Source organism: Melanotaenia boesemani, chromosome 22 (assembly GCF_017639745.1).
Source record: "Melanotaenia boesemani isolate fMelBoe1 chromosome 22, fMelBoe1.pri, whole genome shotgun sequence".
Taxonomy (NCBI): Eukaryota; Metazoa; Chordata; class Actinopteri; order Atheriniformes; family Melanotaeniidae; genus Melanotaenia; species Melanotaenia boesemani.
This window is the reverse complement of record NC_055703.1, coordinates 10,707,930-10,727,392: the sequence shown is the minus strand read 5'-3', so window position 1 is coordinate 10,727,392 and position 19,463 is coordinate 10,707,930. Positions and strand designations below refer to the sequence as shown.

Here is a 19,463-nt window from a genome sequence, read left to right as displayed (position 1 = left end):
GGGTTTTTTCTCTTTATGTTATCTGTGCTTTTCATGTAAGGGCCACCCATTATTCAAAAAACAGGCATGCTACAGGCAAAAACATTTCAGTTTGCAGCAATAAAGGGAATATATATTTGTGTACATAAATGATCAACAAGAATATCTTGAACATTCACTGTGTCACAGTTGAACTGTATGCAACCTCACAAGCAAAAGAGGAAAGAGGAGACATGCAGGAAAATCTGAGAACAAACAGAACCCCCATTTCGCCTCTTGATGTTACAGTGAAGACAGGAGTTCCTGTGGTGGATGTTTTGGTGGATGTCACATTTTGGCATACTGCCACCCTCAGGGTTCAATGACAGGAAGCTTGCATGGTGATAAAAGGGATGCTTCCAAAAGTCATCAATAATGCAAGAAAATTTTGTTTGTGCATGTGTTGACTTATGTTTTAGGTCTCAGAATCAGTGATGAAGTACTTGCACCAGATGTTTCCCAAACTAGTTTTATTTGCTGTTTTATTTCTTCAGTAATAAGCAAATTCCACATAGTTAAAACCAGCTTTACTTTCTGGTCTTTAGATGTCTCACTTGGTCACATTTTTGCTGAATCAAAAGAGTTATCTTTCTTAGTTATGTGCTGGGAATGTACTAAAGGAGATATAGAAGCTTATAAATTTAAAATAAACACATTCTTTCTTCTCCAACTTGGCATCTTGTCTTGTCACATCTCTGAAAAAAATCTGCTCTGATTGGTCAGAAATAGTGTAATCGTTGCAACTGGATATGTCTAATTTGTGCAAGATTAGATTCTAGATAGATGTTATACCCATGTTCTTAATGATAACGTAGACAAAAGCAAGAATAAATGCCTGAATTTAAGATGAGACATTGCAGTGTTTGTTGTGTGTCAGCAAATGGAAAGCCGCAGTGATGGTAAAAAACAGAACGACCAGCTTAACAAATCACACAAACCTTTTAATTGGCATCTTCATTTCTAGAAAACAAGCAAGACTATTCATATTACAACCTCCATATGAAATAAAGAAACTAAACACCAAATAATAATTATGATTCAAGAGAGAGCTGCTCTGCAGAACATTATTATGGTATGGCAAAACAAGCATTTGTTTGTATATTTATTCATTTTTAATTTGTAAGGTCTACCCATTTTCTTTCATGTATGATGAACTGCCCTCTTCTACACTGGTGTGTTATGTCTTCTAGGCACTGGTATAGACTGTATGCCCTAACCAGCAGCTGGGCATCATCTTTACGATGCATTCAAGTACTCAAATTTTTCCAGGCTACAGTGGTGTGAAGAGACACAGCAGGTGGCCTTGTGTGACCACCTGTTCTTCACATCGGTTTGACGTAGAAGAGCTTTTTAAGGTTTACAACTTTGCATGAAAGAAAAAGATATTGGATGCTGAAATGGGTTATAATTCAAAAGAAAGTAGTTTGTGAAAGTTTTGTTTAACCACCTCCCTAATCCAATATCTACTGTAGATGTCTTGATACATTTATGGCAGATTCAAAGAAATTGGATGGAAGCTCCGTCATTACCTTGGTAACGGCACAGATAAGAAATCCTATCATACGTTCACATCATAGGCTAAAGATGTTAAAGTTTTTATAGGACAACTAATGAGATCCACATCTAAAGCGCTAGGCTGTGTGCGCTAGGCCCACTAAGTCCCTCATTCAACGTGTCTCTGTCCAGCCAATCCCCTCCATGTCCATAAAACATAATCAACTTATTTTACACTGCTGTCTAAGATCTCAATACTAAATTTACAATTCCTTGAAAGCCACAGTTGAAAAATACAATCCACCTGTGGCACAACACAATAAACATATAAGAAGATTACTTGAGTTGTGATGATGGAGAGAGTACCACACTTCTGACATTTTGAAATAGTCAAGATCATTTTCTTTTTATATTTCATGACTGTTCTTGATTACAGGTGTACATCAGTGCACTCACAAATTTATACTGTATAAACACAACATAGTGTTCTTATGAGATATTATTTATGATGTTGTGAAAATTGTGTCTGTAGTCACAGTAGACACAGTTGGCCTTCAGAGCAAATGGGAAAGTTCTGTTTCCAAGTGAAGCCCTCTTTAATTATTCATGCAACTTTTGCTGTATTGTGGAGGGGTGATAATGCAGCGTCATCCGATTAAGTCTCCCAATTCTGCACTTCCCACTTCTCTCTCACACACACACAAATCTCAGGTTTTAGGTTCTCCTCCATGCATAAAGGAGCAGACACCATTTTAGTCACTGCAGCTGGCCAGCAATATTTACAACAACCATGGGGGAAGTAATGTCCACTTATCTGTCTTCTACACAAATGTAGTCGATTTACAGGAATGCCTACTTGCTATTCATTATTTATGGTTAGATAAAATGTTAGGAAAGGATTTCTGAATGTGAAGGGGGCGAGGAGGGAACCTTTTCTGAAAAATGCATGAGTACACCGTGCAGAAATGAGGGAAGGCTGACACTACCAGGAAATTCTGTGAAAAGTAGGGGATGAAATATCAAGTACAAGGACACAATCAGACATTTCTGCTTCAAATTTAGCTACATGTATCCAAACCTCTGTGCATGCAATGCGAGACAATGGATTCTCAAATTTAAAATGGACTTCTGGACCACCTTTACTTTAAGAAAAATATGCACTCAGTCTTTCACCTAAAAGTACTTGCAGATATTTAAATAATAAAGGTTTTTAAATTAAAATAAAATTTATTTACATGTTCTGATCTGTATGATAACATAGCAATTCCTCTTGTTTTGCTGGTATTATCATAGATATTAAAAATTGGAGTATGACACACAGGTTAGAGTGGACCTGTCTGCACTGCCTGATCAGTCAAGGCTTTCTTAATCAAGATGGAGAACACTATATATATGATAATGGACTTGTTGCAGAGAAAGGGCTACATGAGCTGTTTTGCATTCATGCTAATGCCTTTTCGGCTCAATCAAATACAAATAGGAACTATGCATTTTGCAATGTTTAGCTTTGGTGTTGTTTATTTTATATCGTATTTTTATTATTATGTTGAGTTCAGATGTGTGAACAGCAGGGCCATTTTAATAAAGCCAACTGAAGCTAGCAGCAAGGTCCGTTAAATCACCTTGAGCTTTCAGCCCACTAAGCTTCACACCCATTCACTGTAGCCTTGCCTATATTTCAACTGTCAGTGTATTTATTCTGTTATGTTTGACTATGCAAAATTGCCCATTAATGTGGAAAAAATTAAAGCTTTTCCCTTCCCCATTAAGTTTTAAAACTCTGAACCACACAGTATATTTTAAATGCAGCAAGAAGCCAATTACTGCACCTTTTCTACTGTGGTAGAAATATAGACAACTGATTAATTTAGGAGAAATAATGTGGTTGCCACACATTACCAATAAAATGAAAAAAGAAAACAAAGGTGCAAAGCCCCATATTATCTCAGATGTTACATTCACAAGTGAAAATACTGGATCAATGCATTGTAAAGCCACACGTATGTGATAGATGAACCATGTACACGTTAATAAGCTGATATTTTTTTCAGATTTGACTAAAAGAAAAATAACTCTGTTACAACCAAACATGAAAAATAATAAGTACAAGGCTGGTGCTAGAGTTAGTTCTCAGTTTGTTCCAACTAAGAACCAGTCAGGGTTGCTTTAAGCATCTCTCCCATGCTTGACCCTTGTTTCTAGGCTAAAATAACACAACTTAATATATATATATATATATATATATATATATATATATATATATATATATATATATGTGTGTGTGTGTGTGTGTGTGTGTGTGTGTGTGTGTGTGTGTGAGGATACGTTATCCATTTAGCTTTTAAAACATATAAGTAAGTATATCAGCTACCATTTTGGTGTTTAAAAGTTTAAAAAAGTGCAGAGAAAACTGAATACCAGTTGTTCATACATATTAAATGTAATGTAAATAAAACATCTTACTCCTGTATTTAAGCAAACATCTTCTCACTGTAGCTACATCAGTGTTATAATATTGGCAGGGGAAACTTGGGAAAGTTGTGAGGATTTTGAACAGTGACAATGCAAAGCTTTACTTTATACTTCTGACACATTACGGAGGTCTGTCCAGTCTAATGAATCCTGCTTCAACCCTTCACTACAAGGATGTGGTCAATTAAAAGCACCCCCCCAATTACCAATACAAACTAAAATATAACACAATTATTCACTGTTTCCCTCATCTGAATCAGATGAACCATCAGGTAGCAAAACTACTGATGACACCTCTCTTTATTGTACTGTCAGAACATACTGACAGTAATTACCTAAAAACATATGTACAGCAGGAAATTGAGAGGAACATTTACCTCATGTTCTTCCTTTTTGATTTCACAAATTATTCAGATTAAAACTCTGGATTTTTAAAGATAATGGTCAGAATATGTTAGCTGGTACAGTTGGCCTTCATAAGACCCCAATGCAAGCAGGTCTTTGTTCTGGTCCAGAAAATAGTCATAGCTATTGATTGTGATTGGAGTAGAAAGAACTGGTTCTGAGTTTGGCTTTGGCTCAGAACCAGGGGGGGTAGATATGCTAGACATTGCCTAAGTATTGCTTGTGATAATATTAATAATGTGATGGGGAAAAAGCTCAGGTAATCTGTTAAAATGAAAATGGCCCTCAGCTTGGCTCATACAGGTGACAGCAGAGCTCATGCAGACTCGTTAATCATCTTCTTGAATGTTATCAAGATGGCACCTCAAACCCTCTAAAGAGCCTTTGGATTGTCTGTTGTTCAACCCTGGATATTCAAAGCTGGATATTATGCACAGGATGTAGTTATTTATTGTATTGCTGTCTGATGGAGTATGTCATGTGTCATATAGTCAAACCATCAGTGGCTTAGATAATCCATATTGTTTGCTAAGTCTATCCAAAGAGCACAAGAAATAATATAAATTTTTACATATGTTTCCACAAAAGATCAAGTTATGGCATACACCAGCCTAGCTTTATATTGTCTGCAGGTATTCGTATTTTAATGTTATATAAATAGCAAGCAGCTATCTTAAACCCTGAAATTTAATGAGCAGGCGTGTCAGGCATGAGGGTGGTTAAATTATCTGTACCTGTTATGGAGAATGGTTTGATAATAAAGATGTTATGTTGTTCAGACTAAGTTTAGGCTAACACATATTTTAAAGAACTAAAACTGCCAGTAAGAGAGTTTGTTAGGTTTGCTGACTTGGTTTAATGTCACCTTGACATCACTTGCTGGACTTATTACCATTTAAAAAGCTTCATGGCTTTATTTGAAATTGATTGGGTCCCGAGTTGTCACGTGTCCAGCGGCACACACGGAGCCAGCATAACCAAGCATTGTGTTAATGATGATTCTGTAATAAGATGATTGCATAGTCCAATCACAGACATAAAAAGTCTAAGAGCTGTCAAGGAAAAAAGAAGTGTCAACTTTTTTTTTCTTTTTTTCTTTTTAAGAGCAGAGAGAGTTGTTTGTTTTGCTCCTGGTGTGGTTTCACTCATCATTCTGTATAGTAAAAAGAAATAATCTGATCAGGTGAGGAGAAAGAGCTGTGTTTGCTTTTTCTGACTGACATCTCCATGAGTGCGACTACGTCTGGTCATACAGCTAAGAACTGGATGTGTGATTGTTTAAAGCCCAGCTGTGTCACAGTCTCTTAAAGCTGGGAGAACACGTCAGAGCTGGAGGAATCTATAAAAGAAGTTTAATCCAAATATTTATCCTCTGTCACCTGTGACAGCACAGTGACTCAAAAAGATGTGCAGAAATATGTGTGTGAACATAATGTGTCCTTATAAAGTGGCTACTAACTCTTCTTAAGTTGTCACTGGGGCACAAAAGCCTTTTCAAACTGTCAAGATGGAGAACTCTGCCTTAAAACATGACATGCAACTCTGCCTCAGGTTTTTTTTTTTTTACTGCCTGACGTTCACAATGGCGAAAAACAAAAAATCTGCAGATTACAGACATGCTTACCTGTTTCCACAATGAACTTTGTTTTGTCTCATTAACCTCAGGCTGTGTCTGATGCCTTTAAAGAAAATGCAACACAGGTAGCTGATAATAGATTATATTTCTGTATCAATAAAGGTCCCAGATATGTGCCACATTCTAATCCAGCAAATGACTCATATGAAATTATAGCCATCATGTCTGATAGGCGTTGCCTTGGAGTATAAATGCATATGTGATGCAAGAATGAATCCAAATGCAAAGGGGTGTTTGGAGAACATTGAGATGATTGTAGTTTTTGTATCTGACACGCGTCAGGAATAGATTTCTCTGCCTGCCGACACTGATTTCAGACGTGAGGAGGAAGATCATGTCAAGGAGGCGTGTGTCATCCGTCTCTCTTTCAGCATGCTGCTTGGCAGGCATCACAATTTGTTTTGCACATTCAATTTCCTGTGTTTAAATCTGACATGCAGGTTTTGTTTTTGCTTTGCCTTTACCAAACTGAATATGATAATGTCACTTGACGATTGGTAGATGAAAAGATTTCCATGGTGCCGTCAGCTTTTTTTTTTTTTTTTTTTGAGAGAGAGAGAGATGAATTGAATGGTAGATGCGAGTTTTGGAGCCAATACAGCATGCATTATAATGAAATCATCTTCTATTTTCCGTTCACAGAAGCTATGTTTTGAAAAAGGAGTTTGCAAACCAAATTGGATTATAAATGGTGGATATTATGTTAGGTGCCTCTCTGACTTCACACTGTGTGTGTACAGCTTCAGTACTGTTTCGTTAGTCTGCAGCTATCAATATTAAAGCTGGTTCAAAGCTTTAATCTTTAAAAAAAAAGATTAAAGATTGTGCAAAAAAATAACACCAGATTGTGCAAATTTTTTTTTATAGATATATAGATTATTATAGATTTTTATAGATAATCTGATAGATAAGGCCTTTTAAGATTTTGTGACCCTGATACTGACAAGAAATATCTACATGAGCAATTAACAGCTTCAGCTCAATGCAGCCTTTCACTGAGTCTAATAGGCAAGGCAACTTTATTTGTATAAAACATTTCATGTACAAGACAATTAAAAAAAAAATACATAAAACATCAAAAGAATTACAGCGGAGTGCAGAGGAAGCAAGAAATAAAAACAGAAAAAGTACAACAAAATAAGATTTAAAGGATGTTAGTGTGAGAAATCAACAGTTGTTTTGATAAAAGATGGCAAACAGAAAAGTTTCTAACCTTGACTTGAAACTACTTAGTTGTCTAGGAGTTTGTTCTTTGCGAGGAACATAAAACTGAAGCTAATAGTGAAATATGCAGAGGCTGCGTGGGAACAGTTTACTGTACTTTTGATGGAGATGCATCACACTAATCTACAGTGCAAGTGTGTGTAAAATGCTGGAAAAAAACTTGGATTACATTGCATACAAAAACCACATCGATATAACGAATATAACCTGCTGTAAATATCTTAGTCTATTCAGCTGCAGATGTTTAAAGTCAACACGTTTGGTGTTTAAACATAAAACGAGTTCTTAACTAATTTATTTTACCTTTACAGCCTTGAAAAAGGGACGATTCTGGATCACCCCTGACCCCTACCACAACGATGACAACATCCAGATTGGCCGTGAAGTCAAGATTTCTTGTCAGGTGTGATTGCAGAACAACACACACATGCATGTTTTGAACAGCACTGCTTGTCTTTAAAGCAGAAATAACCAAGAGTTGCATGGTTTAGGTGGAGGCAACACCTCCAGAGGAGCTGACATTTAGCTGGTTGAAGAACGGCCGCGCCCTGCGGAGCTCAGAGCGTATGGTCATCACCCAGACGGACCCTGACATCTCACCTGGAACCACCAACCTGGACATCATAGACCTCAAGTTTACAGACTTTGGCACGTACACCTGCGTGGCAGCACTGAAGGGAGGAGGTATCCCAGAGATCAGCATTGACGTCAACATCTCCTCCACAACTGGTGAGCCTCACACCCCGTTGTGTCAATGTCGCATCTTCACGCTCCCCCGCCCCCAATTTCATTTAACACATACAAATGCAGACCTCTCATAGCTTTAGTCACATCCAGAGGCTTTGATAAAAAAATAAAGATCTCTTGCTGTTTAGTTTTGCTATCAGTTCTATCTGACCCAACTCTCTCTTTGGTCGTAATAATAGCAGATAACACACTGGAAATTTCACAGCGATATATACAGTAATCTTTGGTTGCATATTAAACCCCATGTCGTTACAGGCATGTTCAGTCCACTAGGTCAAAATTAAACGAGAAAATACTAATTTATTTGCTAATAAGCAGGCTCAAAATGCCTGGAAAGTTTGCCTTGATATGTAATAAACACAGAGTATAATTAAACCAGGGCAATGTTTCATGATGACAAGTGTTGCTGCTCATAAAGCTGTTCCTGGCAGCATTTTGCCATCAGCCAAGTTGGCTTGTGACAGAAATGGTGTGGAGATTGTAATGATACAGTAAGAACAGTTTTGGAAAAGGCTCTAGTTCCATTTATGGAACTATTAACTCAAATTCCAAATACATATATTTTCCCTTCCACCTTTAGTGGGTTCTAACAATGCAGACAGTTTTGGTTTTATCTGCGGAGGTTTTCACATAACTGCTGTAAAGTGCACCATGACCCAGCGATGGGAGCACTGCCTGACATAATCATGTTATTTTTGCAGCTTAATGTTTTTTAATTGTTGACAGTGTAATGCAATACTTTGATAAAATATAAATGATCTACAAACCAATTAGGTTTAAGAGAAATTTATGTTTTAAAACAGTTCTAAATTTTTTATGAGCAAAAGAAGCACGGGAAAGAAATTTAAATACTTTAGACCCCATATGAAAAATATCAAGTGTGCTAAAGACCAAGCTAAAACTTTGCTGCCCATGTCAGTCCTCTTTGCTACATAAACAATATATTGTGAAATTTTTGCAATATGATTAAAATGTGTTGAAATGAGTCCTGCTGAAAGCCTTTACGTCACTGCTAACCAGCTAATCCTCTGGTAATTCATGCATATGATAAAGAGGAAACGCAGCACTGTTGGAGCTCATTTTGTGTCTCTTACCTCCACTATTGCTGGGTCCTGATGCATCAGTCCTGGCTTGAAAAGACACATGTGAAGCTGACTACAGTGTATGCATTTATTTACCAATCAATACAAGTTCCCCTAATTGCCATCACAAAAACAGTAGTGCATTATGACAATTGCCGCTTTGAACCAGCAACTGTTAAAATGTTAAACATGACTGGCACTACATGGTTAAAAATAAAAATGTGTTAGTCTCCAACAAATCAGCATGTGTTCCAATCAATGTGAAGCTTCCAACTTATTTCCACCCCAGCAGAGAGCAGAACGCAGAGATGATGTCGTAATTTTGCATCATCCTACTTTTTTATTTCCACTTCTGAGACACTGTGAAGATATATATGCCAACTTCTGGAACTTGGAGACAATTGGGCACTAAATAAATTAGCACTTTAATCAATCCTATCTAGACAGATTAATCATCTGCATCCAACTTCCAAAGAAAAATTCACAACCACATTGCCCACAATGCACCTTCCTAAAGAATAATGGAGAATAATAAACTGGTGAGTAATTGCACATTTTTTAAATGTAAAGCATAAGTTAAAATCCCTTAAATGGTGATTGAACAATGATACAGAAGCTAAATCAGTTCTTACTCTTTTTGTGCTTTAGCTTGTCCTCTCTGATGAAGAACTTAACACTGCAAAGATACACTGCTGTTGTATTTGGGTTGTGCATTGCAGATATCTCAAAATCCTCAAGAGATTAAACAAAACTGCCTGCAGAGTTTTGAGTGTAATTTGGGAAAAGGGTAATGAATACTGTCTTTTGCTGACTTACTATTGTTTTAACAGCTGAACAGTCTTCACTGTCTTACAGTGACTGTGAAGTTGGGCATGTTTGAACCAGAACTGACTTCATCAGTCCGACTAATCAGACTCTTAACATCCATTGTCCTTCCATCAAGATGGCTGCTTTCACCACCGTTCCAACTGACATCTCTATACTTGTATACAGCATGTTAATTATACACCAAACCAGTCCACCTCGTCCTCTGCTCCACATCACTGTAGTTTCATGGCATGTTGAGCTGTTGCTAATCGCAAAGAGAGTCTTCCAGCAGCCATTGGCTGCCTGTTAAATTTTCTGCTGCGCTATTGTACATCAGTCGTTTCAAAAGAGGGCAAAGCGTAGGTGCCTAGATGACAGAACAAGTATTCAATCTCAAAGACAGTGATTAAAGGAGAAACTGCTGTCAAACATCTATTTTTCTCTTGTTAGATTTTAACAACCATCAAAAGCCTTCCTGTCAGATTTTATGAGTCTAAAGCTGCTTGACAGGCAACCAAACAGATGGACCTTGTGGAAGATTGCAATTTAGCACATTTAAAGCTAACTTACTGAAAACAGGCTTTAAACCAGCAATGAAATGCAGCAGTTATAGAGAAAAGCAATTACACATGTAATGGGACAGGTATGGCAGTCTTTATCTGTAACATCGAGTGTGAGGTCAACCAATGAGCAGCATATGTGTGTTTCAATGCACTTCACTCCACTGAGGGATGTCTCTTGATCAAATTCAAGCTCCATATCCACTAAGACTGGGAGCCTCCTGTTTCTAACTCCTCCTAGATTTCCAGATTATCCATTTGGGGAATTCCCAGAGTTAGTGTTGCCACTGGCAAAGTAGATATCTGCTTTTTCTTTAGTTTACTTGTGCCTGTTTGGGGCAGATAAGTGAATTCTTGGTTGTATGATTCTTTGCAGCTAAGCAGTGATAGGCTTCCTAGCGAGCTTTATTTCCCTTCCACACACACTGAGTAGAAGTATGCAAACACATTGATACACATTCAAGCACTCTTACCTTTTTTCGCTGTCTTGTCTTTCTACCATGCATACACACACCTTTGCTGCCACTCACAGCGTGAACATGAAAGCAGTGTGTCGACCTTCGGTGCATAATTACCATTAGATAATCCTTTGATAATCCCTGTGCTATAAAACAGTGGGATCAATCGCATCTGCCAAGATTGTTTCCTCATTATCTTTTAAGTAGTGCAGTCTCTTCTGTTGGAGTGCCTGAGCGATGCCAATGCATTAGCGCACATCCTTAAATGTGCAAAAAATAAAAGAAATAAAAATAAAAAGCTGCTGTCTGACTGAAGAAATAACCAAGAAAATGACTGACTCTATTGTGAGCATATGAAATGAAAGGTTTCCTTACGGCTTAGATTTGATTGCTTCTTAAGCTTTCACTGTACCAGATGGATGTGGGGTATGAAATTGTGTGAAAGGGGGTTGTGTTGGCATGGTGATGTTTCTGTCATCAGGGATAATATAGTGGATTTTGTTTAGTCTTTTTTTACAATTCCTGATGCTTTACCTGGTTGTGAGTGGGCTGTTTGCTGGTAAATGCTTGTTATGTGCAGTGTTCTGTCAGTCAGAGTGATGCCATGAATCAGTGAAGTGACTCTGCTGAGCAGCACTGGAGCTCCTCTGCCTTGCCATACGCCTGCAGCTTGTTATGGGGTGAATAAGCCCTGTTTTTGTTCCTCTGCCTGTTCTCCTGAAGGGAGAAAGCCCGAGCTGCAATTAGAAGTCTTAATAAAAGTGTTTAGAGGAGATTACATTGCAGGTCTGCCAGGGTTTCATGCTGGGGAAGTGGCTGAAAGGCATTTGAGGCTCTCGTCTGAAAACCATGGAGCCCACTGGCTCTTCCAGCATTGGTTAAAGTTCCAGATTCCAAACCAGGGCTTAGGCCCAGCCCCGCCCACAGCAGGTCGCTATCAAAAAAATGTATTATCACCCATTTCTTTCATTTTAAGGAGCTCTGGTTTCTCTTTTTTTCTGTTTTTCACAATAAAGCACAAATATTGAACAATGTGGTTTCCTGAGTGCACACGTCTTTACTTGACGGGGTCACAGAGATCACAGCTTCTTTATGAGCGAGGCTTAGAGATTGACAAGATTTAAAAATGAAAAAAATTTTAAAAATATGTTGCAAGCATTAAAGTAAAACAGCCAATAAGCTTCTAATAAGAGTCAGCCAATTAGTATGATCTCTAACGTGCGTTAAATGTGCATTGAGTGGGTTTGTCTTGAATTATTGTTAGAATGTTATTATTGGGACTTAACGGCTGTGACTGAAATGTTATTTGGATTCAAATTGGATCTTACTGGGGGACATTTTAGAGATAAAGTTTGAGTTATTACAGATATATAGTTGACATTTAAAACTAGTTTTCAAAATGGACTTTGCTGATGGCTGATAAGTTGATAGCTGCTTATTGCACTGGCTTTATCATAATTGCTGTAACATTGGAGTCTAAACCAAATTAGTCCTATAAACCGTTGTGGTGCGATAAGTCTCTGATAGATTTAAGCTTCAGTAGATGACAGTAGCTCATCCTCAGTGTGATAGATGACCACATAATGTTAAAATTGAAAGTCACCTCCCTTTTGTGATGGATAAATTCCTCTGATGAACCCTTTTAGCATCCAGCTCACACCTGAAATCCTGGCACCACCAGCGCTTCTGTCACTCTTAAGAATAAGTGCTGTTAATTAATTAGGCAAATCAATTAACTGCTCAGCTGATTAAAATACAAGCTGTTTTGATAAACAATGCACAGCCCTTTTCTCTGACGTGACTGTGAGTCATCAGAAGCTCGTGGCGGGCCTGCTCATCTGTCTAGCCTCCTTTCAGCCGCTCTGCTGTCTGTTTGGCTCTGATTCATCATGAGCAGCCATCGTTTAGGTGAATATACATGTGACTATAACAGGGGCAGCTTGACCACTGGTGTTTAACCAGTATTTTACTTGTTACAACAAGAAAATCACTGACCCTAATAGGAAGGAAACCTGGTCTTCATCCTGACTCACCCACAGTACGCAATGGTTCAACTGCAGTTTGGTCACTGTGAAGAAAAATTTGTTATGTGCTGCTTTTTTTCATCCTTGTGGATTTTTCATGGAGCAGAATGAACATGCTAGCGTCAAGTTGGTTCTCTTTCATTGCTATGTGAAACCACAGTGCTGCACCAGATGCATTTTATTACTGAAGCGTGTTTTGTTTTTGTTTTGCTTAGTTTTGCTTGAGTTTCATGTGATGATAATTAATATCTCCCTTGAAATGAATCATTTTGTAACAGTGAAGTTTCCAACTGTAAAGTTCTAACTGATTAAGACAACGCTGTGTATACTGTGGTTTGTTTTGGTTCTTTTATGTCTAGAAAAAAACACCTAATGCCTTTAAATGGTTTAAATGTAACTACACCTTTACCTAATTTAGTGTCAGAAGATAAACTTAGCAAAAAAAAGTAAGGGAATTTGTGTTTGGTTGTTTATCTCCTTCAGTAGTACCAGTTAGTGTTGTTTTATACATTGCCTGATTAGTCACCTTACAATGAGGTATAACTTGAATGAATTGTTTGTGGAATGATCAACACAGGTGGACATGTAGGTTTGTAGTGTTCCAAAACATTTCCCAAACATGTCCTGTATGAATTCACTCTTGTTGTGAGATTCAAGAGCTGCCAGGTGTGTGCCAGGTATGGATGTGTGACTGATACCTGTTTGGCACTTATTTGATAGACAGATTTATGATTTATTAGAATAAGATTCTGGAGCTAGTCGTGATCCCGTATCTCCAGAATCTGGGACAGACCTCCATGATGATTCTGGCTTTGCCCCACAGAGCCAGGATCATCATGGAATACCCACAGAATTTGGGTGTGGAGAGGGTGGAATACCCTGCAATGAATCCAGATGTCAACCCAACTGAACACTTATGAGATCAGCTGGGGATGATGTGTGTGCTACAGTGACCAACACAACCACACCAGTTGATCGTCAATAGGAATGGGATGACATCCCATAGCAATATGTGGCAGAAAGTGCCAGGATGTTGTAGCTATATATGGATCTTCCTCACACAACTGTGGTCACTGATGAGTGAGTACCCCATTCATTGTAAAATAAATTTAAATAAATAAATAAAATAAATTAATAAATTAAATTAAATTAAATATGTGTTGTTTTTTCCTTATTACTGTGGGAGATTGCAATCATCCAATCCAACAAGAAACTGAAAACAAAAGTGAATATCAACATAGGAAATTGCAGGGGCTTTTTTAAATTGGGCTTTCCAACAATTTTATTTATTTATTTATTTATTTATTTATTTATTTGTGTATATTAGTTCACATCAGCCAAATGCACTGATCAGTGGAAAGATTGGACAGCCATTATTCAATACCACAACAACACTGTTGTTCTTCAGTTGAGAAAATAGTGATGAAATAACAGCAATAATCTTATCGATTTTACAAGAAGACTTTTGCAGTTGATTTTGTAAACAAACCACCACCCTTCATTCTTCAACTGCACCACATAATCTCCTTCAATATGTGGTCAGATTGGCCAGTTGTTATTAATCTTTAGTTGAGGGGCTTAGTGAATTGTGTATTAAGCTGTGCTTGTGTCTGTTGTAGAGTCACAAAATCCATCTATATTTAAATGATGATCAGTTCCATCAATAATTACAAAAACAGTAGAAAAGTATGGCTTTCAACACACAATGTATGTGTGTAATTACACACAAAGCACAAAATGAACTATCACTGAAAGTGAAGTTGTGAGTGTCTCCCAAAGAACAGATGTCTGCAATAAGCCAGTGAAGGTCCGGAAACAAGCCCAGTGAGCTGTGAACTGGGATGAAGGGGCTTAACAGCTGTCCCACAGCTGGGATGCTGTCCTGAGAAATCGGTCATATGGCAACAGTAGATGACAGTCATTCCACTTTCAGGATGATGTATACAACGGCCTGGCAGCATATGTCACCACAGCACCTGTGATGTTTTTGTGAAGCAGACTTCACATTCTGAAACTGTCCATGTAAAGTATAACTATAGTCTGTTATTTGTGCCATTTTGGGGAAATCAGAGAAATGCAGTCCTAGGGTTTATGCATATGTACTGTGTGTTCCCATTTATCCATATTTAAATCAGATGAGGTAAGTTTGCACATTTGCCCTCTGTACGGCACTATAGCCTCAACTGCACCACCTGCAGTTATACTTTATGGAGGAGGCCATCTGGGAAATTACCACAGTGTCCAGCTGAGAAGAACTGGGAGAGAACCCTGAATAAGAAATGACTCCCCTCCCTCATTAACTACTGTCAAGCTCCCATGAGTCAGGCACATAAACTCTGTTCCTTTGAGGGGAGCTGCACATTGCTTCACACAAGAAAAGGGTTATATTACCAGAGGTGTGTTTTTATGCATTTTAAACAGAACATTTCTTACTCTGCTTGGCTGGATGGATGTTTTCAAAAACAGAGAAGCAACATTACAGTGAGCATTATAGCAACAAATCAATCTTGAAATCCATGGGAGCACTGGTATTGAAAGCCTGCTGCTCTACATTCTGAGCCTCATGAAATCATGACGAGTTTGAAAGAATGATTGTAAGAAAACCTAAAAAGAAAAAAAAAAAACTCAGGAGAATGAAACAGAACTAAAAACACACACAGACAAACAGTAGTTTGTTATTGTGGTCATCAGTGTATTGGTGCACAAAGCCAATTTTAACACATCTGTGGATATTTATTACACTTCAGCACCTCAGGTTACAGGTGCAGCCCACATCACACACATAAACAAACACTTTTATAAACATGCCCACAGTGGGGCCCATGGGACTGTCCCCAGAGGTCCACAGCTCAGAGGAACATAGAGTCCTGTCACATTGTGACCAACTCGTTGGCTTTCAGGCTGTCTGAGCACATAGTCTCACACATACAGGCACACACTGCAGGGTTTGCAGTAGTTGAGAATGCTATGTTGCCATGGTGATAGGGAGTGATGTCATATTACTTACTAGAAAAGGGGGCAGTGGGAATGCTTATTCTCAAAGACATTTATAAACACCATACTGGATCTTTTCACTGTCAGAAAATGCAAATTGCCAAATATGTCCTTGTTTTTCAATTTTCTGCTGAAAGCCTTCAGCTATCCGCCTCTACACTTGGAGGATTAATCCAGCTGAGACCTTAGAGGTCTGTGGCAGTACTGAGGCCAGACTAGGAGGTCCTGTCTTGAATTAGGCCAACAAAATACACAAGTACAGACAGTCACAGACAAGTACATGCAGTAGTTTTAGTCAACAACATCAACATCCAGCCCATTGAGGAACTGAGGCAGGATCACAGTGTGGTGTCACCCGTGGGCAAGATGAGAAACCCTCACAAATACGCACATGCAAATGCAAATACACATGCACATGCAGAGGCATAAAATCAAATGCACAGTGCACAAGCGTACGCACATAACAGGCGTGCCCTGCAGGCATCGCTGGCATTTGGAGAGCTTTGGCACAATGAGAGCACAGTGAAGACCAGCAGTAGGCTCTCTGCCACACTAAGCATCTCAGTGGTCAGTCTCACATAAAAAGACGGGGTGATCACTAGGAAAGAGAATCAAAAAGATGGATAAAATATAGAGTTAGGAACAGAGTGGGATGAGTGTCAGTCTGCATGTCTGCCTGTATGCTCTTCCATGATGGTGAGGTGAGAGACAGTGGCAGCTGATAACCATCATTTGTGTTGCCAAACCCAGTAGGCAGACAACTGTTATTGCCTGTCTAATCTGGGCAGTGGTGAGGCCAGGTGTAATGATGGAAAGTCAGTGAATACACCTCTCCTCCACACGCTAACGGATGCTTGCTCCGCTTGCTGCTTCCCCTCCTGCTGTCATGTTGCTGTTTGGATCTGAGGAAGTATGGAAGAATTGTGGGGGAAATTTGCAGTGGAAATAAAAATGTCAGTACTTGATACTTGGTTGCTAAAACTATGTGTGAGTAAAAACAGACAAATGCAATAAAATCAAATGAGCATCCTCTATTAGCTTTAATGAAGATGATTACTGCTGCTCTTTTGATGTCCTACTAGTAACCTTTTATATGTTGCATTACAGTGCTTTAAAGTGTATTATACACACGCACACACACACACACACATATATATATAAATATTACCTGACTATGAATTTGCATAACTCAACAGCATTTTAGCATCTCAGTGTTTTGGTTTTGCAACTTTGATACAATTCCAAGTGAATGTTGCTGCTGCTACCCCCAAGTGGCTAAAAACATCAAACATTGCAGATATGTTTGTGTTGAGCTTTGACAACTGCTCTTATGAATGAGTTGGGGCGGAGTTTGGACTACACTCAGATTTCAGACCTACTTCTTTAGCATTTCTTGTTTCATTTTACAGCTTTTTGCAGGAACTGCTGTGACCTCGTTTTACTGTTGTATTAGTATTTCTTTTTTGGTGATGATGGTTTGGTGATTTAGCATAATCTTAGAATATAGAAGCACAAGTGCATGTTCAGCTCCTCTCTGACAAAAGAATAAGAACAGATGAACCACTAAAAGATGGTGGCAGGTTTTCTTTGTTTCACCCCAAACCAAAAATTGGCTCAAAAGAATTATAGCTGGACTCTTGTTTCTTCAGATTGCTTGTGATTTCATCACCATGAAAGTTCAATATGGCTTGATTCCATTCCAGCTGCAGCATTGTTTGGACAGAATGACAGTGATTCAAAAATCATCAGGGAAGCACACCAGGGTTTCATCATTGCTGAGGAGATTATCAGACCGTGAATTGCTGGCTGTAAACTATTTTTGGGAGCAGAGCTACAAAATAGTCTTGGAGTGTGCTGATGGTTTGGACTTGCACAAAAACACATGAACACACAAATACATGCACACGGCACTCTAGGAGCCGGTGCAATTTGCCAAGTTCACTAATTAAACAAATTTACTTGGCCAGCATGCTTGATGAGAAATCAGACTGCCTGGTCCAACCTGGTAGATTTCCTGCTCCCCAACTCTGAATAGATGAATGTGCACACACCTCTGGACACACAAGGAAATCAGCAAATGTGTCCATTACTTAAAACTTTAAGTGCTACATCAGACTCTAGTCCTTCTTTTTCTTATCTTTTTTTTTTTTTTTTGATACTATTGTTTTTAATAAGACTGTTGGTCAATCTGGGTCTAAAATGTCTATCACACAAGATGAATTGCACATTATCTAAGTCTACATTGATGTTTTATCATGTTTGGAGGTTTCTGTTATGAAAATACTGATTTATCTGGTAATGGATGGAGAGCAGGGTGAAAGGAGGATGGCAGGGAGATGGAAGTAAAATGTAGTGGTAAGTGATCGTAAAAATGCAACAATGAATGTTGAAATGATAAAAATGGCAAAAAACATCTTGAGAGGTAGTTTTGTGATAAGAGTGCAGTATCAATAGGAGCGTTAAGATGAAAATGTGACAACGAAAATAACAAAACTGTTTTGCTGTTGATTGTAATGGCTGCTGCTGATGGTAAATTACAAGAATGAGGGTTGATCTTTGCTAGAAATATCTGGTGACAAAAATGTTCCTTTTCTGGGAGTTTTACTTTCATATAATACAGGTTCAATCAGAGAGTTCTTGACAGTTCCAGAGAAGAAGCTTCTGTGCAGGTAATGTGACATTGTAAGTGATCTTGATTAAATACATTAGGTGCTAAGGTGTTTTAAGGAAATGCTTGTGGGTATACAAGACATACCAGTGTCTGTGGCAGAACAACAGGTCCCCTTTACACCATGACTTTACAGCTCTTTTCATTGCAAGTGTGTGGAGTGACCCACTCAGCTTCCTTCTACGCCTCTTTTTAAGCAAATCTGTCCTACAACTTTTAACTATCGTGCGAACACAAATTATGCCTGATAACTCTTGAAGCTTGTTCTAACCACATGTGCATAAGGCTCACACAGTTTATGCTCAGGCTACCTTACCTTACCTGACTTTTTTTTTTTTTTTTTTCTCATTTTCTCTACTTGCAGTTGTCGGTAGAAATCTTTTGGGCACAGTCTTGTTACAAATATGTTGAACCTGTTCAGGTTGATAAAGCACCTGACCACAGACACAAATGCTGACATATTTAGAAGTTACCATTAAGACCTGCTGCTTGTTGGAGCTACTTTTTCACAATGTACAGTTTATTTTTGTAATGCTGGCTTCCATTGTTTCATTGTTATATGGTAAACCTTTAAATAGGTCAATGTAAAATGAGATGAGATTGTCGTCTCCCTGTGACACAGCTTGTTCCTTCCCTCCGGCAAGCTAAACTTATAGCCCTTCCTGATTGTTGCTTGAAGTTAAGTGTTTAAATTTGATTATGGTATCTACCTTGTCATCTAACACCTGGCAAAAACAGAGGTCTCGGTTATACGCTAAAATTCTTAACTATTCCTGTGGTTTCTATGTAAGCTTTTACATTTATTGCTGCTACACAACGCTGAACTGAGTAGCAACAGAACAAGCAGCAGATTGCTACTTTGGAGACTTTCTGG

The 19,463-nt window shown here is 38.4% G+C and overlaps 1 protein-coding gene across 2 annotated transcripts in view; it reads left to right on the top strand.

The window, feature by feature from the left end:
• Positions 1 to 19,463, top strand: part of LOC121633726 (MAM domain-containing glycosylphosphatidylinositol anchor protein 2-like) — a 226,127-nt gene that overhangs the window by 140,320 nt on the left and 66,344 nt on the right. For both annotated transcript variants that reach the window (XM_041975923.1, XM_041975921.1), the window contains exons 7-8: positions 7,561 to 7,652; positions 7,741 to 7,978. In XM_041975923.1, the coding sequence (XP_041831857.1) occupies positions 7,561 to 7,652; positions 7,741 to 7,978 (330 nt within the window). The remainder of the gene's footprint in view (positions 1 to 7,560; positions 7,653 to 7,740; positions 7,979 to 19,463) is intronic.